The sequence below is a fragment of the Dasypus novemcinctus genome, chromosome 5 (genome assembly GCF_030445035.2).
Source record: "Dasypus novemcinctus isolate mDasNov1 chromosome 5, mDasNov1.1.hap2, whole genome shotgun sequence".
Taxonomy (NCBI): Eukaryota; Metazoa; Chordata; class Mammalia; order Cingulata; family Dasypodidae; genus Dasypus; species Dasypus novemcinctus.
In genome coordinates, this window is record NC_080677.1 from 38,740,127 (window position 1) to 38,764,114 (window position 23,988).

General features: G+C 45.3%; 1 protein-coding gene across 3 annotated transcripts; it reads left to right on the forward strand.

Annotated features, from left to right (window-relative positions):
- Positions 1 to 18,465: 18,465 nt before the first annotated feature.
- On the forward strand, positions 18,466 to 23,159 carry SP8 (Sp8 transcription factor). Of its 3 annotated transcripts, none has more exons than XM_058296899.2 (2): positions 18,466 to 18,578; positions 19,575 to 23,159. In XM_058296899.2, exon 2 carries the CDS (start codon positions 19,604 to 19,606, stop codon positions 21,074 to 21,076), a length of 1,473 nt encoding a protein of 490 aa, XP_058152882.1. In that variant the 5' UTR covers positions 18,466 to 18,578; positions 19,575 to 19,603; the 3' UTR covers positions 21,077 to 23,159. The 3 variants fall into 3 exon arrangements, with proteins under 3 accessions (XP_058152882.1, XP_058152880.1, XP_058152881.1); XM_058296897.1 differs by having other exon boundaries at positions 18,472 to 18,578; positions 19,571 to 23,159; XM_058296898.1 differs by lacking the exon at positions 18,466 to 18,578 and adding an exon at positions 18,760 to 18,967 and having other exon boundaries at positions 19,571 to 23,159.
- The last annotated feature ends 829 nt before the right edge of the window (positions 23,160 to 23,988 follow it).

A 23,988-nucleotide genomic window follows, 5' to 3' on the forward strand; every position in this document is an offset into this window, starting at 1 on the left:
TTGGAGAGGATGTGAAAAAATAGGAACATTCATTCATTGTTGATGTGAAAGTAAAATGGAGCAGATGCCATGGAAAACAGTTTAACAGTTCCTCAGAATATTAAGTATAGAATTACCTTATGGCCTGGAAATCCCACTTCTAGGTATATACTGAAAAGACTTGAAAACAGTGACTGGAACAGCTCTTTGTGCACCAATGTCCACAGCAACATTACTCACATTTGCCAAAAGATGGACACAACTCATTTATCCAAAAACAGATAAATGGATAAACAAAATGTGGTATATAAATACAATGGGATATTTTTCAGCTGTTAAAAGGAATGAAGTTCTGGGAAGCAGATGTGGCCCAAGCAATTGGGTTCCCATCTACCATATGGGAAGTCCCAGGTTCAATTCTTGGAAACTCCTAGTGAAGATGAGCTGGCATGCTCAGAGAACTGGCCATTGCAGAGACCTGACGCAACAAGGTGATGCAACAACAACAACATAAAAAAGAGACAGAGGAAAAAACAATGAGAGACACAACAAAACTAGGTTGCTAAGGTGACTTAAGCAATTGAGTGCCTCTCTCCCACATCAGAAGGTCCCAGGATTGATTCCTGGTGCCTCCTAAAGAGAAGACAAGAAAAGACAAGCAGACACAGAAGAATGCACAGCAAATGGATACAGAGAGCAGACAGCGAGCACAAGCAGCAAGGAGGGGGTGGAACAAAGAAAAAAAAAAAAGGAATGAAGTTCTGATACATGCAACAATATGGATGAACCTTGAACATACCTGAGTAGTGAAATAAGCCAGACACCAAAGGCCAATTATTGTATGATCTCACTGATATGAAATAATTAGAATAAGCAAATACATACAGTTAGAAACTAGAATATAGGGGTCAGTGAGGGGATAGGGAATGGGGAATTAATGTTTAATTGGTGGAGGGGGAGGGGTTGGGGCATATGGGAATCCCCTATATATTTTATTTAACAGTTATGTAATCTAAAGGTTTTCTAAAAATGAAAATAAATTTTAGAAAACTTTAATTGGTGCATAATTTCTCTTTTAGGTGATGGAAAAGTTTTGGTAATGGATGATGGTGATGGTAGCACAACATTGTGAATTTAATTTACTCTACTGAATTATATTTCTGAATGTGGCTAAAGGGGAAATTTTTAGGTTGCATATATATTTCTAAAATTAAAAAAAAAAAGAATCATTGAAAGGAAAAGCCAAAGAATTTGGCAGGCAGGCATCAAGATTATGAACTTAAATCCACAACAACTGACATTAACGACTATCAGATAACATCCTTAGAGTTGTCTCATTACAGTGCTTCCTGAGTATCTGGTGTAAGCAGGCATTTTTCTGGCTTTCTCTACTATGAAACACTAAGATTAGTATAGGGAGAAAAAAAAAAGATTTGTTTAGGAATGATGATTAAAGAAAGAATGAAAAAAAAACCAAAAACAAAAACCAGGCAATCCTGGGAGTTAGAGTTGCAGTTCTGGCATAGACACAGCAGGGTTTAACTTTAAGGATATCCACCTTGCTAAAATATACAGTAAGACTAGTTGAGAGACTGATATTCTAAATAGCAAAAAGACTTTACATTTTTTCCCAAGAATTTTTTGAAAAGGTAATAAAGAAGTCCTTAATTTTTTTCTTTTCCTCATTTGTTATTAATTCGAGCTACATTTACTCAACCTTTTATGTGTTTTTGTGTGTGCAGAATTCTGTTTATTTATATCACTAACTTTTCTGAGGTGAGGAATTGGGCATGGTATGTGTGGGTAAAATAGTCTTAGATCTGGGAAATAAATATGAATTTCCAAGTGGAAAATATCTTCAGCATTCATGTTTCTCCCATAATTTGTGTTTGGAGTCTCTTCTTAGGAACTTGGTTTGCTGTTTGGTGGCTCTAAAATCTCTATCATTGGAACTACTCAAACCTACCTGTGGAGTGACCCAAATTACTGGAACTAGAGATTACAATTAATGCTTTTCCATCAAGATTGTTGGGATGGGGGGAAAAGAAGATTGCTGAAGATTTGGGGATGAGTAAAAGCTAATTCAAAACACACACACACATACACACACATGCAGCACAATAGCCAGTGAAAAGAAAACCCAGATGAACTTTGATCTTTCCTCCACCAATTCCAACTCAAAGCCCCAGAATTTAGCCAGAACCAGCCCAGTCACCAACCAATAGAAAAACCATTTGATTCTCTACATTCAAGTTCCTGTGACAGATCCAAGCCATTAATACTGAATTGGTCACATTTGCTACTTCCAAACTCAAAGGGCTCTTTGCTTATGTCCACATGTCTTTTTTGGGAAGTCAACAGACAGTCCTTGTTTGGAAGGAAACTTAACTGGAAACTTCAAACTGGATTCTCCTTTCTTCTTCCATTCACGAACTGCTTCTGGCACATGCAAATGCATGCATGTGCACGCTGAACATAAATTATGGCTAACAATTTGACACCATTGTTTTATTAACAAATGTAATTCCGAAGCAAAATAATTAAATAGGGACACTTGGTAAAATAAACATTCCAATGCCCTTTTAAACTGAAAAGTTCTGCTCTACAAACAAAGGAGAACAATACAATTACATGATAGTGCTTGTACAGACTTGCTGATTCTGTGATGAAACCTTGACCAGCCAGCCAGTAGTCCCATTTCTTCCATTTCAGAAAAAGTTGAAAAGAAGAGGACAGCTGTAGTGTCCCGACTTTGAGACATAGTGGTGAATGGAATGACAGATGTAGAGTCAGTGCCCCAAAGTGGGCAGGGCGTCATCCCCATCAAACAAAAGAGGATGACAGTCTCACAGCCCCATTTACTTTGATAAAAAAAAAAAAAAAAAATTTAAGCCAGCTGTCTCTCTTTATACATAAGACACTGGTAAAAAGGCTGTATTTACTGGTTAGGTCTTACACACCATCTTACCTAATAATCAAGGCAAAATACACCAACAATTAGTTTTTCCCTTAAGTTATTATCGTTACTACCTTCTTTTGCGAGCTATACTTTACTAGGTATATGGTATATACTACTGCTCTGTCCATGGCTTTAGAACATGAATCAAATAACAAGTACTGTCTTGGTTTGCCTTGGCTTTACCTACTAAAAATCCAAAAAGCAAAAAATTTAATCTTCAAAATGTCCACATCTATTACACGTATCTTCTTCTTATAATACACAAAAATTCCCTGATTTTGTCTTCTTACAATTCCCCTTTTACCCAAAGTAATGATTCATTCATACAACTCATTAAACATATACTCTATTTTCTACCATGCGTTATGATAGTGACTTCCTGAATTTTCACTCTGCAATTGTAAAATTTACTGAAAATATCTTGAAATCATTTGTCTATTACTTATGTTTGTCTAGTAGGTGCCCAATAAATAACACAATCCACAACCTTATCTCACTGGATCCCCAGAGTCATCTTGTGGAGTTGACAGAGCAGGTAATATCCCTATTTTACAAATGAGCAAACTGAGGTCTAGGCAGGATAGGTGCTATATTATCTAACCTAAGAAAGAATCAGTAGAATTGGAAATAGAACCCAGTTTTCCAAATTTATAGAAAGCATAGTAATTGTATTTAGAAGTATTATTTCAATTTCTTCCAGTTTCTCAGTAATAACAAATGGCTCAGGGACAGAGTCAATAAGCATTAGCAGTTTCAAAAAAAAACATATATCATAATTTAAGTTATACATTTCTGAAGCTTAAATTCTAATTAAACCTATTCACATCGTAAGTTCTTTGTTTAATAAGATTAACACAGCCATGAACACTTTTGCTTTGCCATGACAATTAGCTTTAGAAGATGAAGACTTTATTGAAATATTATAGAAAGAATATTTAAAAATGTGAATTACATAAGAATAAAAGAAAACATTAAATTGAATTTAAAATAATCAAAATAAGAGTGACTCTAATCCAAGGAGGTAATCATATGTATAAAATCTAACATTCCTGCTAATTTTTACATAAAGCTGCATGAATTTCACACCTAACAAACTGTAAAAATTCATCAACTTTTATCTGTTAGATGCTTTTAAGCATCAGAAATTTCATGCACCTAGAAGTTGACTTTCTATATTAGAGAGAATAATGCTAATGAGTGAATATTAAGTATAAGGCACTAACACTACAGAAGTAAATATGTAATTATATACATTTCCAAAAGTGGGATAAATCACACATTATGTAATAATTCAAGGACTGGTAAGAGGCAAGATGTTCTTGATAGTCTTTGGATAATTATTTTTAATTGATGTGTCTATATTATAAAACATGAGAATACTTTAAATTAAGAATTTAAAAATATTCAGTACAGAAAAAACAGGGATCTTAAAAGTTAGAAGAGGGCTACCATTGGAAAGAGGATTCTACTCTTCTACCTACTCATAAAGGCTGTGTCTAGACACTCATAATTACACCAATTAATTGGCCATTTCGGCTAAATTATGTAAATTGTCTGCATACACTTCTGAAAGCACGTAACTACCAATGCTGTTTTCACTTTGGTCAAGTCTACTCTAGCTAGTAAAATGAAGTGGATAATTAAAAGTATTATTCAGATAATTTAGTTCAAACATTAAGGGAAAAGAAGATTGATTTTTTTAGCTTGGATTAGGATATAAATATTCCTTTGTGTTCCATAAACATATCTAAAAGATTTTGTTTCTTCAACAGTTTTTGAAATCTGATTTCAAAACATTTAGAATATATTCTTATTTAACACTTTTCTTAAACAGAATCTCAGGTTCTAAAAATCCCAAGATGCCTATGTAATAGAATCGTAATTTAGGATTGTTTATACCAGTACTGGCTTAAGACGTATTTCCTAAATCCATGGACAACACTAATGAAATATATCAACTTACCAAACACAAAAATAAAGTCAAGTCATTGGAATGTTTTTCAAAGATTTAACAATAAACATGTACTCTTTCTATTCGCATTATGGTTATGTAGAAGAATGCCCTTTTATCTGGAGTAGCGTGCTGAAGTATTTAGGTGTGAACATGGTGATGTTCATAATTTATTTTAAAAGGCGGATGGGGGAGTATATGTATAGGTACAAATTTAAAAAGCAAACAAATAATCATATCTTTTGTCTACATCTACCTATCTATTCAGATATAGTCTATGTCTAATCTATACAAAATCAGAGAGAGAATCTAAGCAATTGTCACAAAATGTTAACAATTGGTGAATCTAGGTGAAGGGAATATGAGTATTGATTGAAATTAAATGTTTCATGGTACTATTACTTCCACTTTTAAGGTTTGAAATTTTTCAAAATACAAAGTTGAAGGAAATGCACATTTTAAACTTCACACAAAATAACTAATAAATATTCAGAACCCTTCAAACACCCATGAATATGATACCCCTGAGACTGAAAATTCTGCAGTACTAATTTCTTAAAACCATACTGTGAAATCTATACTAAAGATTCTTTCCAACAGGCCTTAAGTGAGCACTTTAAACTATTCCCAAGGTTTCCCAAGCAGGGTATAGTTAAAGAGCATTCCACTTGAGATCCTTGCCTGAAAGGCCCTATAGAATTGCAAAGTATCATTATTAAGCAAATGTTCCTGGGCCCTTGGGTGGTTCACTTAAAACACATTTCACTGTATTGAATATTCAATGCCAAAAGCACACAGTTCAGTGTTAAGATTTGCAATTTAAACCCAGTTGGGAGAAGTAAAAGGTTCTCGCAATTTGCCTATACTGTATTGCCTTGATGCAGTAGCTTTCACTGATAATTGAGTTCCAAAAATATGAGTTAGACTGCATGAACAATAGAGGAAAGCTAACCTTTCTATTATAGCTTTAGCTCTTGACTTCTTGTATTTAAGATTACAGATGCTCCATTAAGTCAATTTTGTGTTTAATCTCCTCTTCAGAAACAGTGAATGCAAGTCCCCAACTTTCTTCCCTTTGAGAGAACCCAAGTATTTGACAATGAAATCTACAAGGCTCAAACCATATGATTAACACCACTGATTGGGGATAAGAAAAGTTTAGTATGTTTCTCTTTTGGTAGTTTTCCTCAATTTACTCTCATTGGATTGGAATGTCAAAATATGTTTTCATAGTAGATTTTCAAACAATTTTTTGGAGGGGCCAGATTTGAGAAGGAAGGGTGAATTTAAAATTATATTATGTTCCCTTTAAATGCATTGATATGCTTTTAGAACACATCGTGGATTTTTTTCCCTTATCAATTGTAAGGCGGCTTTTTAAAAAGTTTCATTCAAATCTCTTCTCTGCCTGTCATCTAGTTCTTTTGCCCTGTTTTTTAGCTCCCTCAATTAAAAAAAAAAAGTAAAAACATGCAGAACATAGGACTGAACAGAAGAAAAAAACACTTGTAGACAAGAGAAGACGAGATTGTCATTACATCGGAAGGGAATTACTCGATTCCCTTTTGAATTCTTGCTGAGCTAAGAGACCCGTCTCCTGGGTAGATTGGGAGGGGAAATTGTCAGGGGACAGTGGTTTTTCTCTGGTCAACACCTACGCGGCCTTTGTTTTTCCCGGCTTGGCCATCCAGCACATCCTCCAGCATTTGGTCAATCTCAAACTTAGAGCTACTGACCGGAAAATCCAGCCCATACTCAATGTAGAGTTCGCCTTCCAGAGAGGTAACACTACTTTGGCAATGAGAGGAGAGGCAGTGCATTCGGGATTCCTGCGGGAGATGCTCTCATCACTTCTGCAGTAAGGGAGAGGTGCGGAATGAATGGTTTAGTAGGGATTTCCAGTGTGACAGCCGGCAGGGCAGCATCAGCCTCACCTGGGGACTGGTTGGAAACGCAGATTACCGGGGCCCACCCCAAACCTCCTTATGCAGAACCTGGGGGTGGGACACAACAACTGCGTTTTAACAAGCGCTTGGGTGGAAGCCGAGGCGTTATCGCTGGTATGGAAACGAGAGTATGGTTTATTTAAAAGAGCGTCAGCGTCCAGACCAATCCAGACCTAGATGGGGAGGCCAGAGGAGCAGGAGGTTCAGCTACCGCGGGGGTGGGTGGGTCCCAAGCCGCAGGACCCGTCCGCGGCCCCCTCCCGCACACACGCCCCTTGCGCCCCGCCCCGCTTGCCCCCGCCCGCCTCCCTCGGTCCCCGGGCGGCGCTGGCGGCCGAGCAGGGGCCGGGTCGGCGGCCGCGGCGCGGCGAGCCCCTCCCGCGGCCGCGCGTGCCGGCCGCAGCACTCGCCCGCCGGCCTCGGCCCTTTGTCCGCCCCGAGGGCGGCTCCTTCCCGCCCGCGGGGTGTGCGAGCCGCGGAGGGGTGGGGGCTGAGGAGGCGGGGGTGGGGCCGGGGAGGGAAGGAGGAGGAGCGGGGCGGGCGGCTGAGCGCTGGGGTGGGGAGCCGGCGCCTCACCCCCGACTCCCGGCGAGCCCGGCCGGCGGAAGGAGGCTTTGGTGGCGGGCCCGGGAGTCCGCGCGAAACCCCCGCCCCGGGGCGGGCTGACGCCTCCCCCTGGGCGGCAGCCGGAGCGGCCTTCCAGGCCCGGGAGCCGCGGCGGGGCGCACGCCCCGGGGCCGGCGGAGCGCGGAGCGGGCGGCGGCGCCCGGCGGGAGAGCGCGGCTAAGCGGAGGGGAGGGCCGGAGGGTGGGGCGGGGCGGGGCTGGGCCGGGCCGCGGCGGAGCCCCGCGCCCGCGCCTCCGCCTCCCGCGCCCGCGGCCGCCGCTGCCCGGGCCGCGTGTGCCCCCGGCGGGAGGCCTGCACCCGGGCCCGGGGCTGCGCGCGCGGGGCTGGCGGCGGCGGGCGGGAGCCGGAGGGCAGGCTGCGGGACGCGGGGGGCGGGGGGAAGGAGAGGGAGCGGGGAGTGAGCCGGCAAGAAAGGGGAGCGCAAATATTGTGACTGCTGGGTGCGGAAACTATCTGCGGCGCAGTCGGAGGAGACTGCCTCTCCGGGCTCGCCGGCGACTGGCCTAGAACTGTCGTCGTCCCCCGCCGCACCACACACACACACACACACACACACACACACACTGCCGCACACACAACCTTGTCTCATTTCTTCCGGCTCCTGCGGCGGGTGGGGCAGGTTGCCCACTACTCGCCTTTTAATTTAGTTTCCCCAAGGACAGCATTGATAAGCCGGCCGTCTTCCTGGGGAAAGCATTGGGCGAGTGGCCGCCGCGGGGGCTGGGGGTGACCTCTCCGCTTCCTCCCCGCCCCACCTCTACCCCTCGGACTTCGTCTCTTAGAGGGCCCTAGCACGGAAACGGAACACCAGACCATTGGTAAAGTCTAGGACCCCGGTATTCGTGAAACTGAAAGCGGGGCACCTCTGAAGTTCCTCAGAGAATTAGGGGTGGGGAAGCAGGGCTTTTGGTGACTCCCCGTGCGTGGGACGGCCTCCGTGAGCCCTGCCCCTCAGCGGATCCTGGTGGGTGCTGGTGGACCGAGATCCCGTCTGAGTTGGGAACTGGGACATAGAACTTTTGAAGTCAAACCCTGGGAAGGAATTTCCTCCCGCAGACTTCTACGATCACTATTTCACCGCCTGTTTCTAACCATTTTGGAACTTGGTCCCTAAATCTTGACTGAGGTAGCTAAGGGAAGGGAATCTTTATTACCAGAGCTTAAGAAGAAGAATAGGTGACAAAGTTGGTAAATGAACAATAAATTACCTAATAAAATCATTGGTGAATGTCTAAGGCTTATTTCGAAGTTTTAAATACTATATGTTGATTGGATTCTTTCAGTTAAACTTGCTAAAAGCTCTGAAAACACAGAAATGGAGCCTAATGCTCTTTTTAAAATCCAAATACCAGTTAATCAATACTGAAATGTCTTGTAGCAAATTTAATGAAGTATGCTTCTTTTGATTTGACTTTGTTTTTTAACAGTTTGCTACATCTCTTCTTAGGGTTCCATTTGGTAAGTGTGCCAAAACTCTAGAAATCACTTTTGTCTTCTTTTTGTTCTCCAAACTTAGAGGATTTCTTGAACCAAAGCAGAAAAGTTTCGTAAAATGTATTCATTAGTGCTCGCTACATTTTTAGCCATAGAGTTCCAAATAAGTGAACTTTGTCAAATAGTTTCAGATTCCAGTAACTTTTTCCCAGCTTCTTCAGAGGCAGGAGATTACTATAAGTTACAAAAGATATTGGGTATTCCAGTGTTAGAATATGTATAACGTAGAAAACTACCGAAGCACCATCTACAGAAAAACTTTCCGTTCAATAGGTGCCTTTTGACAGTAACAGGAATTCCATTTCTGGCACCAAGTGCCGAGTGTAGACTCCAAAGTACTGGATTTTAGTTCTTCCAATGTTTACTTTCTTCATTGATGATCAAACTCAACATGTTTGCCTTATAAGGTCCCAGTGGAAAATGACTTCAAAGCAATTGCAGACAGGACAATAATCAGTTCACCTTAAAAAACGCTGCTCCGCCCGACCCCTCACCCCCCAAATAAGAAAGAAGCATTTTAGTGAAAGACAAAGAAGCGGGAAAGGCGGACCATATTGGGTATTCGAGGTTAAGTGTAGGCACTTCAAGAGGAAAAAAGTTTGACTCACTCCCCTGCTCTTTCTGAGACTTAGGCTTCTGGTCCTTGCTTTGAATAAAAATGGGGCGGCCGCCTTTGGTGGCCTGCACGCTGCTATTAGTCAAGATGGGCAATTTTCACCGCACGTTTGCGGGAGGGAGGGTGATGCAAAGTGTTGAGGAGAAACCAAAGACAATTCTCTAAGTTGGAATAGCCGGTGAGCAGATTGTGGAAAATGGCGTTCTCCGACTGCGAGCAAAGTCTTTATTACTTTTCCAGAACCTATAAGTAAGAATCAAAAATTTGTTTCCTACTAAAAAGTAACCTCTGCTGAGCATTGGAGTCAATACTTGTCAACCCTTGAATAAAAATGTGCCTCCTGTTCCATCTAGATGGGCGTTTCTGTCTCCATTTGGAATTGGGGACTCCACTCCGGGAACTGTAGATGCCCTTGAACAGCGGGATTAGCGCGTCACGTCATAGTTTCCGAGAGCTGATGTGGAGATTTTATTTATAACAGCTTCCAAAGGGGAGGAAGTGCTAGGTGGGACCCCTTTCTGTAGACATAAACCCCGCTCCCTATCCCGGTCGCCCTGAGCTCCGGGGAAAGAGACCGAGGTGGCCCGCGCCTCTCTATTTAAAGGGGAGGGTGCTGCCTACGGGTGACGCCATCGACAGCAGCAGCCCAACTTGTAGCCCGGGGTGACGAAATTAATCACTCCAGCTCCTCGGTTTCCGTCTAGATCTCCCCAATCTCCAGCAGAAACTTCAGTGTTTTCTCAGGGGGAGGAAACTGTGCGTGTGTGATCCGTCGAGCCAGGACCGTCGTGAACTCCCTCAACACTCACTGAAATCAGTCTTGAAAGATGTTCTCAAAAAATGACCGAAGCTTACGATGGACAGGGATGAGTCGGGGGTTGGGGGTCACCCCGAGACTACGACGGCTGCGCTGGAAACACAGAACTTGGTCACGCAGCACCCTTTGCTAGACTGCTATAGACGTCGAGTTCCATTACCATGGAAGCTCGTGGGACTGACTCAGTGTGACCCACACGTGTGACCCACCTCGCCCACCAGGAAACCCGGGCCAGGGACTCCCTTCACTGTAGCGCACCGAAATGCCCGGGGGCTGCGGGCACCAGCTTCTCCGTGTCTAAGTGCCAGACGCATATATTCCATTTTCCAAGTATCTTTTGAAGTTCTGTCTTCTCATTTGTAATTTATAAACCCAATACATCTCAAAAAGCTTGGCGGTGTTATCAGACACCCGAATGAATCGTAATCTTCCAAAATTAAATTTCAGCTTTAGTCTTTATTTCTATTGCTAAGAAATAAGTGAACTCACCATCCTCGCCCACACATAGGAAACACGCAGTCAAAAAATATGAAATAGGTCTGAGGAAGATTTTTTAAACTTAAAGCGAAGTACACTAAAAAATATTTCAATATACTTTGCAACCTCATTCCGGAAAGCAGACTTCTGCTGTCATTTATGCCTCGCAAGAATTGTTTGCCCTGGTGTCCTCAGAGTGGCTCTTGGTATGTCCATTCCTTATGGAAAAAAAAAAAAATCGGCAAAAGCCTGCACCAAAGTTTTGGTTGGGATTCAATATTCTAAGCAAAATATGCTCAACAGATGACAGTAAAGATGAAGCCAGAAAACAACTCCAGCTATTTAAACTGCCAAATGAGACATAAAGCTGCATTGTAAAAATCATCTGGAAAACAGGTTTTCCCATTGAAGTCGCTATGTGTTAATTACTGTGAGCTGGAAGGCTGGAGATCGAACGCCTGGAAGCCGACTTTCACCCCGCATACGTAAACCGGGGAAGTGCTGAACCCCAGCCAGAGGGCTCCTGCTCGGACTCATTGCCATGCATGCCTAGACATTAATATGTGTTCATGGAGGGCTCGTACTGTACGAGGTGTTATTTCCTTATAAAGAAACACCAGGTCTCGCTTTCCATTCTTCTTACAAAATTATTCGCATTATTTATGCTACATTGAGCGATCTAATTTCTTCGTGATAGTCAGCTAATTGCTCTGGCAGGTAATTAGAAGCGGTTTATAACGCAAAGGGCTTTTGCATTGCCCCTCGGATTATTAAGTTGCGCTGTAAATTATACCATATTTGCTGGGGAAAAAATTCTTTTGAGCAAGTTCTCTTCCTGGGATCCGAGATGAAATCAGCTCCCCACCGCCTGCCCCCCCCCCATACACATCCCTCCCTAACCACCCCCACTGCCACCACACCCCCTGCTTTTCCTGGACTCAGAGTCGAATGATTCTAAAGCACGCGATTTTGTTCGTGTTCAGTGGGCCGAAATAACGTGGCCATTATGGCCTGAAATGGGCCAGGTTTGAAGCGAGCTTCCTGCGCGCCTGCAATATCCAGCAGGCATGTGGGAAAAGAACGGCTTAAATGGGGACATCTGTTCAGTGCTGCTCATCTTACTCTTACAGCCAGGTCAGGTTAAGAGAATAACCTGTTCTCCACCTTTTTTCTTGTTAATAAGACTATTAGAAAAAAAAAGCGAGCACACACACAAACAACACTAATTGAGCTGCCATGTAAGCAGAGTCACACACTAGCGCGCGCGCGCACACACACACACACACACACACACAGGTAGCAGCTGAGTTACAAGAGGAACTGTAAAAATAACTGTTGGGCTATTTGAGGGAACATCCAAAAGACTTCTGTCAGAAAAAAAATACTGAAAAGAAAATCTGAATATGGGAGCTCTACAATTTTCCCTACACAAATGGGTGCACTGGTGTTTATGTGAGAGGTTTTAAGAACTCAGCAAAGAAGGGTTTATTTTCAGATTTTCATCTTAATAAAATTGATCTGAAGGTAAACTCCACTGCAAATGCTTTTTTCCTTAGGTTTTCAAGTGTGCTGAGCCCTCACACTATTTATTGTTGTTGTTATTTTTAAGGGGTCTGTTGACACACTCCAAATGGGAGCATCCTGGTTTGTCCTCTGGTTTTGGAAAAATGAATTGCATCCCCTTTCACAAATATCACCTATTTGTAAACCTTGTACAAAGATTTGAACACATGTGTGGTTAAACCCAGAGACCCGGAGCAGCTCCTAGATTATTTGTAATTAAACACAATTCCCAAAGTAACATTTATCTTCCCGAAACTGCGATTGCAATTGTCAACCGTCTGGAGGAGAAGACGCAGTAATCTGGGACCATTACCACCTCTAGTAACAGAACAGAATGAAAAGAAATCAATAGTGTTGAGGATAAGAATTTAGTAGTTTTTAACTCTGCATGTTAGCTTTGAGAAAGTGATGTATAATACCAAAATAGAAAACAACCAAAAGAAATCCATTATAGGAAAAAAATCGAAGATTCAATCTGAAATTCTAACTCCCTCTCTTTCCTTGCACAATAAGAACACACACCCAATATTCACCCCGAATGAGCAAATTCTCTTCCCTACATGTGTTTCCTTCATTTACATGATGAAGGAGAAATACGAAGTGCTGTAGAATTAATTATCAATTTCACCCATGGGCTGGCAGAGAGATGAATATGAAATATACCAGAGAGTACATGCCTGCCTGTAGAGCTAACATGCACTCATATTAACATATTTTGAGTATATGAACATTATGCATGTAGACAACGAATAGGGAAGTGTGCTTTGTTTTCTTCCTCTAATGTAAGGCATACATATTCAGGGATTCTTACAAGGAGTCTGTGAGCTGAAACTGAAATTCAAAAAACATTATTCTTGTCGGACACGTTGGGGCGGGTGTGATATATTTATTAAATAATATACAGTATAGTGTGGACTTAGTAAAGGGTCCATGGTTTCCACCTGACTGGCAAAGGGTAGTGGAACAAAAAAAGGTTAGGAACTCCTGATATAGATGGAGATATCAAGTACCTATTTTTGGTGACTATTCTCATATTGTTTTCCGGCCTATGAGCTTAGTTATGCATTCATATGCATGTTTGATACATGGGAAAGTCCTTCTCCTTGTCTCCTGAATATATTCTATTTGAGTGCCCTAGCTAAAGAGCCTCAAGATTAAGGCACATCATATCCTGTTAGATGGATAAATATCTTTTAACTAAACCGTCCTTAGCTTTTCAATGGTTTGAAGTGGCAGAAAAGAGAAAAGGTAAATATAAGTGTGGTATGGAAGAAAATATCGAGTCAATTAAGAAAAAAATATGAAGTGCTTTCTCATGCGGTCCCATTTATTCTCATGCGGTCCCAAGGCAAAGTTTTCCATCCACAAGGAGATTCTAGGCAAGTAGACCCAGAGTCACGATGGCTCCGCGGTGGTCAGCAAATGCATCCAATTAAGCAATACCAGGAAAGTAACGACTCCGCTGTAAATGCGGCCGGACAGTTTGAAACCGAATAACCTCACCAACAGGGGCTATTATTCAGCGTGGAAGTTCCCATTTTCCAATCAGGAAAATACAGCCCTCTTTGGGCTGTGACCGACTGATCCCTTCCCACCTACGGCTCAACAATCTGCCACCAGCGAGGGGCTTTTATTACCTCCCTTCCCAGGAAATGTTAGGCAACTTCCTAGTAAAACCACCCCAAAGCAGGAGTGGATGGAAGAGAGGCGCCCCTCAGGAATCCACAGGTCCACGCCTGGCCAGGTTTTCTTTTCAGCTGGAAAGAAACTTTGATCAGAGAGCTCTCAAATAGGAGACACCCCCAACCTGGCCCAGTCCGCTCCTCCCTGCAGCCGCCGGCGTCGCGGGGATCCCTCCCCACCCGGCTTCACGCTTTATTTAGCAGCCAACGCCTCCGCGGCGGTCGAGGCCCCCGCGCAGTAGCTGGGGTTGGAGGCAGCCTCGCCACCCCAGGAGAAGCGGCCGGCGGGCGCGCGCGGCCGAGGCTGTGCTCACACGGTCCGCGGCGGGCACCCGCCGGTCAGCTTCCAGAGTTTCCCTCCCAGCGCTCGGGAAACGAAGATGCGAAGAGCCCGGTTTAAGCGTACCCAGCAGAGGTACGCGCCTACAGTTCCTGTACCTTGTTTTTTCGGTTCAGCGCTGTTTATGTATCGTACTACACTTAGGCTCAAAACGGTATTTGGTGGAGATGCGTTGCCTGGCGCTGAAAGCCTGAATAACGTTGATGTTTTCGACTATAAATCCCTAATTCTATCTAATGGTTACAAACGGCTTTTACCGGTCCCTGTATCTACACATTTAAACCAAACAGCAGAGGCATATTTCACTCCCTCACCTCCTCCACTCCTGGAAAAGCAAAAGCAGGGATCGAGGCCTCTCATTTGCTTTTAGGACCTTCTCTTTCTTTGGCTGTGAGAGCGTAAAAGCTCCAGACCCGAGCATTGATTAGTCTTCAAGCTTGCCTGAGAAAAATCTCCCCTTCTCCTCTCCATCTAAGGAGATGTTGATATATATTGTAGCTGCAAGGTGTTAGATATACTTGAGCAAGTTGTTCCCAGGATGTAAATTAGGTCCCAAAAGCTGTTGTCCAAATCGAAGAAACAGAGAAATTAATCTGGGAGACTATCCATCATCACCGGTAATAAAGAGAGAGACATGGATGAGACAGATGATATGATTAAGGGGCTGTGGTCGTTTTAATTAACTTTTTGCTGTCCTGTAATGATCAAACTGGTCACCAGACCCGGTCAATAAGCATGTTAATATCAAACAAATAAAACCAGGGATGATTAAAAACCTCCTGGTTTATTAAATTTGAAATTCAAATGAAATTTATGCTGCAGATGCATACAGAATGCTAATAGATTTTAGCTTTATTGAAAGTGGATCCCACAGGTTTGCAAGAAACAGCAGAACATCCATCTACCTCTACCCACCCCCAGCACATTAAACTTCATATGGGGTGGGGGAAACATAGTTAACATTAGAAAGCCTATACTTCCTATCTTTTCTTTCCCTTCCCTTCCCAATTATATCCTGGTATAAAATGAGTCAAGATCAATATCGCAAAAGGTAAAAAGAACTCTTGGCATTCTTAAATGCTTTGCTGGGTAAGGTGTATCTCTGGTGGATTACAGATGTTTCCTTAGGGGGGGGACTCAAAACTGATGGAGTCACTTCTCCAAAGTGGAGAAAGGGCTGCTATTAAGACCACTTTCATTGAAACCAGAAGTAAGATATTACTATTTTAATTTTTTATCAAGTACATAATTCTCTTTGTCTTTCCTTTTTAACTTTGCTAGCTTATGCCTCATAACACACACTAAATGCCCCCTGACCAATATTACTATGAAGTAAACACCTAACACATCACTTCTGTAAAGGGGGTAGTGGAGAGCTGCACATGAAAATCCCCCTGTGCTGCAAACCAACCTCATGCAAATTGGAAAAACCAGTATATTCATTAAATCCACACCACTGTTGTGACCCATTATGTAATTCTATAGTGAATATATTAAAAGAAAAAATCTTTGAATTAGGTACCTCAGAATTGCAATCATATGAAGCTGGGCTTTTCTAATTGCTGGCACTTTGGAGGAAACAGTAGTTAACACTTCTGTTTGCTCACAGAATCAACATTTAACTTTTTAATAGTCCTGCCTCACTTCCTTCCAGAAGAGAGGAGGATACAAAGATAAGATAAACAACTATTCAAGGACTGGAGCCCCCCCCCCCCAAGCTTTTTCCTCCACCTTTGAGGGTGTTGGTATTGATTAGAATTAAACCCCACATTTGAACAACTGCGTATTAGGTCCTTAAAATGAATATCATTATAGAAGGAGACCAAAGCAATGAAGTTAATTCTCTTTTATTTGTTAAACGGAGTTCCCTCCTTCCCCCACCCCTTCCTCCTTCTGGGCTGGCCTGTCACGCCTTCTCAACACGCTAAAATCATTCAGAGCGGTTTGCAGGGAGAAACACGACATTTACGGTAAGCGTCAGCCTTCAGAGAAAGAAAGCAGTTCATTAATTTACTTCACACTTACTTCAAAGTATGAGAGTGTACCTTACTCCCTTAATCAATAGATATGATGTACAGTCAATATCCCAACGTTGTTAAATGGGGGTCAGAAACATACTCTCACACCACAAACATCAGCCTTAACTCTCCTCAGTGAAACTTACACAAATGCTACAACCTGACTTTGGTGTTCAGTAAATCCCAGGAGAATTTTTTGACCTCTTTAGAAGCTGTGCTGCACCTAAGGAGGATTCAAAAACAAGAAGAAAAAAAAGTGTCCTGTAGCCAAAAGAAAACAGTTCTTCTGGTTAGTCACACTTTTAATCAAGTCCACCTTAAAATGATGTGCCTGAGAGCATTTGTAAGTGCTTAAAAATATGAATTACTGTTTTTAGCGTGAATGTTCAATAGGACTGCAAGGTCGGAGGCTTTTTCTCTTCCACTGTGGTGCTTACTGTGGTTTATGATGTCCTCACGTTGTGACGGTGAAATTGTAATGACATTTCCAGTGGCAAATAACACAAATGGCAAGTAATGGCTAAAACCCACGGAATTTGAACTGGGTTTATCTATTAACATGCACATACACTCATAGATCTCTGGCCCAAACACTATTATTCATAAATGCTTCTGTAAATGTAGTCCAAGATTTGTCAAAAGCTTTTCTCTAGTCTCAGATAAATAGAACCCACAGATTTCAACCATAATGCTGTGTTGTTGTTGTTTTGTTTGTTTCTCAGAAAGAGGCATTGAGATTTCTGGTAAGAACTTGTCCTACATTTTATAAGACACTCCTCAATTTCTCACCCGAAGAAAAAAACATCCTCTCACACTTCCTCTCTATCCAATCCTTTGTATTGAAATTTACTCAACGCCACGGGCCAAACACACCCACACTCCCAGAGTGAGAAGCGCACTATTAAAGTGGAATCACACCTAGGAGGGGGGTGGGGGGGGGCGCGTCCGCATCCAAGTAGTAACTCCTGGGCACAGACGCACACTGGCCGCCTCTCACTCCTAAAACCCGCCTCAAACTCAGCCTCTCATCCTTTCTACTCTTTGGCAGGAGAGCCAGGAAAGGAAAGGTAGGTATTTATAAGATTTTCTTCAAAAATACATTCACGGTATTCCATAAGTTAAGGAAAAGACCCCTCCGGATTTTAGACACATGGAGCCAGATCAAGTTGGCGACGGTGATAGCGTCTGGAAATATTTACTTAGCTTCACTCAACTCCACAGTTTCACTTTTCAAATCGCCAACCTCTCTCACGTACGTACTCTGTACTGCACTGTTCCTACTCTCCACCCCCAGCTTTGTTGCGCGCACACAAACACACTCACACTCCCTCCCTCTTCCCTTTCACACAAACACACATATTCACACACGCTTCCCCTTCCCACATCAAGCGCACAGAGATTCATACCCTTTCCCTCCTCTCTTCTCGCTCACATATTCATAACCCCCCAACTTTACTGCAGTCCGCTCTCCCCTCCCCAGATTTGTCAGACTCAGTTACACTGTAGTATACTAACCCCTTTCCCCTCAACCCTTCCCTGTCCTGTCCCTCTACACCGCCCCCTCTTTGTCACACACGCGCAGTTACAATCCCACACACAGCACCGTCCTTCTCCCGCTCCCCCCGCTCCCCCCGCCCCCCACTTTACCACCCCGTCGCGGCTAAACACAACCCCTCCCTTCTACCCCCACCCCACCCTCCCCCTTTTCTGCACTGTCTTCTCTTTCCCAGCCTGGTCACTCATGCACGCACTTACATAGTCACCCACGTTCATTCATCTCCCCCACCCCACTCGGTAACACACACGGAGTCACTAGCGCCCCTCCCGCTACCTTTCACCCCTTCCTCCCCCCACCCGCCCGCGGCCGGCGGCGGCGCCGACGACCTCACGGCGCGCGCGCGGCGCGGCCCGGCGAGGCCGCAGATTGGCTGGCTGCGCCTCCGCGGCACTTCAAAGCCGGAGAGGGAGCTACAATTGTGGTGGAATGGGCGGAACTGATCATTGTATTGCACACCTCTAAAAAAAACACTGCCTCTGATTTATCAATATAAAAAAGATCCTCTGAGAGGAGGAGGGCACATTTGTGTGATGGCAACTTCACTTCTAGGGGTGAGTCTCAGGATTTTCTCTTGCTGGTTTAATTAGTTTCCTTTTATTGCCGATCGGAGGGGGTTAAAGTCGCCCCGGCCAGGCCACGGGCTATCAGTCTCTCTTTTGAGAGCTCTTTCCTCCCCTCCTCCTTTAAATACGAGTGAGTTTGGAGAAAAGAAAGAGGGGGAGGGAGGGGTAGTCACTTTTTTTCAGCGCAGGAAAAGGTTCGAAGGGTATTTAGACAAGCCACCTCGCAGCGCCCGGCCGCTCCCTGCCCGGGAGTCGTGCGCCCTGCCCATTTCCTAAGCGACGATTTTGGGGGTAAAGAGAGCAAGTTTTTCCTCCTGGGCAAACTGCAGTGTCTTCCCCTCCCCCTTAAAAAATTCTGCAGCCAGCCTGGTCTTCAGGTATGTTGAACTCGTCTCCTTTTTACTATTGTAGATATGCTTTCTTATTTTTTTTTTTTTAAAGAAAACAAAAAGAAGGAAGAGCGATCGAGCTCCACAGTTTGACCTCTTTTGGCCTGGGAGATACAACCCAGGATGGGTTTCTTGGGACCGGAACAGAATTATCAAAGCTCTCTCTGGATTATAGGGAGCGCGCTCTTGAAAGCAATCCAGTGGTTTTTCCCCAGGCTTCTCGGCAAAGGAAACTTCCTTCCTCCCCAATCTGGACTTTTTTTACTTGTTTGTTTCGCAGTGTCTGGGGCCTTGTGTGCACGGGAGTGTGTTTTAGGTGAGAATACTTGTCAAACTCTTCTTTAACGTGGCGCTTTGCTCCGGAATCAGACGCCGGCAGCCAAACTTGTCCCCTCCCGTAGAGTAGGAAGCAGCCGGGCGCCGGGGCTGTTGGGGGTGCCAGGTGAGTTGGTGGCGCACCGCAGCGAGAGATGGGGTGCCATGGGGCGTTTTGGAGGCTACCAGAGGGCTGATGAACATTTCTCCCCACCCCCCTCCGACCCCTGGCCCACCTTCCCTCCCCCACCCCATCTCCTCTCCTCCTTCTCGCAGGAAGAACCGAGGTTGGGATCGACTCCTCTGGCCATGCTCGCTGCTACCTGCAATAAGATCGGCAGCCCCAGCCCGTCTCCCTCCTCCCTCTCGGACAGCGCTTCTTCCTTCGGCAAAGGCTTCCACCCTTGGAAACGCTCCTCGTCCTCCTCTTCAGGCAGCTGCAACGTGGTGGGCTCCAGTCTCTCAAGCTTCGGCGTGTCGGGGGCCTCCAGGAACGGCGGCTCGTCCTCCGCGGCGGCGGCGGCTGCGGCGGCGGCGGCGGCGGCCGCGGCCCTGGTGTCGGATTCTTTCAGCTGCGGCGGCTCGCCGGGCTCCAGCGCCTTCTCCCTCACCTCCAGCAGCGCTGCCGCCGCCGCCGCCGCTGCCGCCGCCGCCGCCTCCAGCTCGCCCTTCGCCAACGACTACTCGGTGTTCCAGGCTCCCGGCGTGGCAGGGGGCAGCGGCGGCGGTGGCGGCGGCGGCGGCGGCGGCGGCTCCTCCGCGCACTCGCAGGACGGCTCCCACCAGCCGGTTTTCATCTCCAAGGTGCACACGTCGGTGGACGGGCTGCAGGGCATCTATCCGCGCGTGGGCATGGCGCACCCCTACGAATCGTGGTTCAAGCCCTCGCACCCGGGCCTGAGCGCCGCGGGCGACGTGGGCTCGGCCGGCGCCTCCAGCTGGTGGGACGTGGGCGCCGGCTGGATCGACGTGCAGAACCCGAACGGCGCGGCGGCGCTGCCCGGCTCGCTGCACCCTGCCGCCGGGGGGCTCCAAAGCTCGCTGCACTCGCCCCTCGGAGGCTACAACTCGGATTACTCGGGCCTGAGCCACTCGGCCTTCAGCAGCGGCGCCTCCTCGCATCTGCTCAGCCCCGCCGGGCAGCACCTCATGGACGGCTTCAAGCCCGTGCTGCCCGGCTCCTACCCGGACTCGGCCCCGTCGCCGCTGGCCGGCGCGGGGGGCTCCATGCTGAGCGCGGGGCCGTCGGCGCCCCTGGGAGGCTCCCCGCGCTCCTCCGCGCGCCGCTACTCGGGCCGCGCCACCTGCGACTGCCCCAACTGCCAGGAGGCGGAGCGGCTGGGCCCGGCCGGGGCGAGCCTGCGGCGCAAGGGCCTGCACAGCTGCCACATCCCGGGCTGCGGCAAGGTGTACGGCAAGACGTCGCACCTCAAGGCGCACCTGCGCTGGCACACTGGCGAGCGGCCCTTCGTGTGCAACTGGCTCTTCTGCGGCAAGCGCTTCACGCGCTCCGATGAGCTGCAGCGGCACCTGCGGACCCACACGGGCGAGAAGCGCTTCGCTTGCCCGGTCTGCAACAAGCGCTTCATGCGCAGCGACCACCTCAGCAAGCACGTGAAGACGCACAGCGGCGGCGGCGGCGGCGGCTCGGCCGGCTCGGGCAGCGGCGGCAAGAAGGGCAGCGACACCGACAGCGAGCATAGCGCCGCGGGCAGCCCGCCCTGCCACTCCCCGGAGCTGCTGCAGCCCCCTGAGCCCGGGCACCGCAACGGCCTAGAGTGACGCGCACCCCGCGCCCGCCTCACTCCTCGACCCCCTCCCGCCCCGGGTCCGCCAAGGCCCCTTCCGCCCTGGCCTCAACTCTAACCTCTCTCCACTGCACCCTAAAGCACACACTCACTCACACACACACACACAGAGACGCACGTACGCACACACCACTCACTTTCTCTCCGTCTCTGACTTAACTCTGTAAAGGGGATATGGAAATGTAAGTGAGCGCCTTGCTGTCCCGGGCTGCCTTCCACTCTCCACCGGGTACCACCGCCTGAGCCCCGGATAGCCCCAGCCAGCGCCTCGCCAGGCTTTTAGCTCTCGTCTTCCTCTTCTTCGTCCTCCCGCCACCATCCCCGGGCTGTGACGGACGTAACTTTTAGAGGGAAGCGGTTGCTGGAGGTAGAGCAGGACAAATCCAGAGCCTGGGAGACCGTGGCCCCCGCGCAGATGGAAGTGACTAGGCTAAAGCAAGGTTGAGCCGGAGTTGTGGCGAGGGCGGAGCAGGAGGCCCGGGCAGGGCATTCCCATCGTGGCGGCCGCCGACTTGGTCCCAGAACCGCAGTTCTGGGCACCTCGGTCTCGGGGAACCCTGCCCGGCCTCTGAGCGCCCTGTGCGCCCTGCGCAGAGCTGTCGGAGCTCCGGGTGGTGGTGGTGGGGGGAGGGGGGGAGGGGGTGCCCATCTGTTCGCACCGAGACCGGGAGTTTGCAGAGTTTAGGTCTCCCAAGGACAGCTCAGTCTCTTTTTCTTTGTTCCCTGAGGTGGAACCGATGCAAGTTTCAGCAAAGGGCAGTCTTGGCGAATCACTGCAGCAGTCTTTTTTCATCTTTGTCACTTTTTTTTTTTAACTTAAAAACTAAGTAAAAAACACCTTCCACTTGCTTTCTCTTCTAGGTAGTTTCGCCTCTAGCAGTGAGCTGGTCTTTCTCTTGAAACTGTGCTAATATTGATCCCAAAGTTATTTTGATCGCATTAATTTAACTTATGGGCTGTGTGTGTGGGGGGGTGAGGGTAGGTGTCTTTTTCTTATGCAAAAATGCCCCTTTCCGGTGAGACCAGATTAACTATCTCCGTGTTTGTCCTTTTCTACCTCGTTTTCACCACTCTGGAGCATAATCTCCCAATCTTTTTTTCTTGTTGTTGATCCAGCGGTCCATTTGTATAGTACTCATTTCTGTAAATTCTTGCAATTCATTGAAAATTCTTAGGGTTAAACTTTTTTTTTTTTTTGTGATTTAAACTTATAAAAAAGTTAAGAAGCTATCGTTCATTTCTGACGAGGCTGTAGTTTAAATGCCAAAAGAGGGAAAATAGGGAAAAAAAGCCTTTGTAAAATATATCTGAACCTAATGGTTTGTACAACTGGAGAATCGTTCTAGATTAGTTACCAATTAAATATAACTCCACCAGTGTAAGGGTGTGAGGTGCAGTTGTCCAGGAGACGATTTTGTATAGTATTTTTCTTGTACGTTACTTCCAGTAAATATTTGAAAATATATTGAAGTAAACTTGAGATTTTTTTTGGTCACAAGAAAATATTAAGAGTTATTGTTGCAGTTCTGATGAGCTGCAAGTTTTTTGAACTCACTTCTGGAGGTGCAGAGCCACAAACGCACTTTCGGGGCCTAGTTTTGCTCGAATAGGAATTTAGATAGGTATCAAACTGTAACTAAGACAATATTTGATAAATGTTGGATGACATTTAATTTAATGGAGCATGTACTTATTTGCATTTGCTGGCAGTTCAGGCATAGTTAAAGTGAGAGTTCGCCTATATTTCATAATAACTGGGTCTGACAAAACCCATGTATTAAATAAATTGTCCAAGTGAAACTCAACCAACTTTGGCTTTTGTGTATTTCCTGAACGTTATATTGTTACTCGTTAATAAACACTCCTGACACTACATTTAAATGTTTGCAGATTCTGCAAACTAATTGCTCATTGTAATGTTGAAATAATTTGGATATTTCACATTGAAATGAAAAGCCTTTCTCTGGAACATTTTAGACTTGCATTTTAAATGCATGAAATGTAATTGATTTATTTGTAATATTTTAAATGGTATTAATAAACTCAGATAAAAAGACTAGGCCAGTTAATTTGTATTTTTTTCCTTTTTCTAACTCTGATAATTTGCATTTTATCTTCAGTTAAATGTCTCATTTAAACAAACTATAACCCTGTTTTGTGGTGGTAATATTTTATAAATTGTCTTTGAGTTTTTACCTAGATGGGAAAACCTTTTTGGCTAAGCTGTGTTTTCTCTTTTCTACCGAGATAAAGGATACAATGTCTAAGAAATGTAATTAATTATTTACCAGTAAGTTTTAGCTCATAACATCAGGATTTACTGACCTCTTAGAATTTGTACTAAGTCACTTAAGCAATTCAAATGAGTCTTGGCCTCATCTGATCTATATGAACTAATAGCGGGGAAAAAATATTTCCTCCAACATTAGCATTAGGCTGCTACTGGCAGAAGAGGGAGGAATTGATGCTTCTCAGGCCATAAAAACAGATATCCACTACATCCACACACCTATTCTCTATATATTTATTCTCTATCACCTTGTTAAATAAATGGTGCTCAGGTTTCACCTGGTGCATTTCAGAAATGCAAATTCTCAGTCCCCAACCTAGATCAATCTACAGTATTCTTCTAGGTAAGTCACAAGCACACAGAAATTTGAGACAGGACTGCAGCTCCGCCAGTCCCTGATAATGTACTTAAAAAGAAAACTCCAATGCAGCCCCTAAAAAATAATTGTGTTTTTATGTCTAAGTGCATTTAAGCAATGGGTGTTCCTTGAGCCATACTTTGAAACAAAATACTTTAAATGTTGATTGATGCTATATCAAACTATTTCACAGTTAGATTAATATTACTTTGTATCATATTGAATAAAAAGTTAGTGC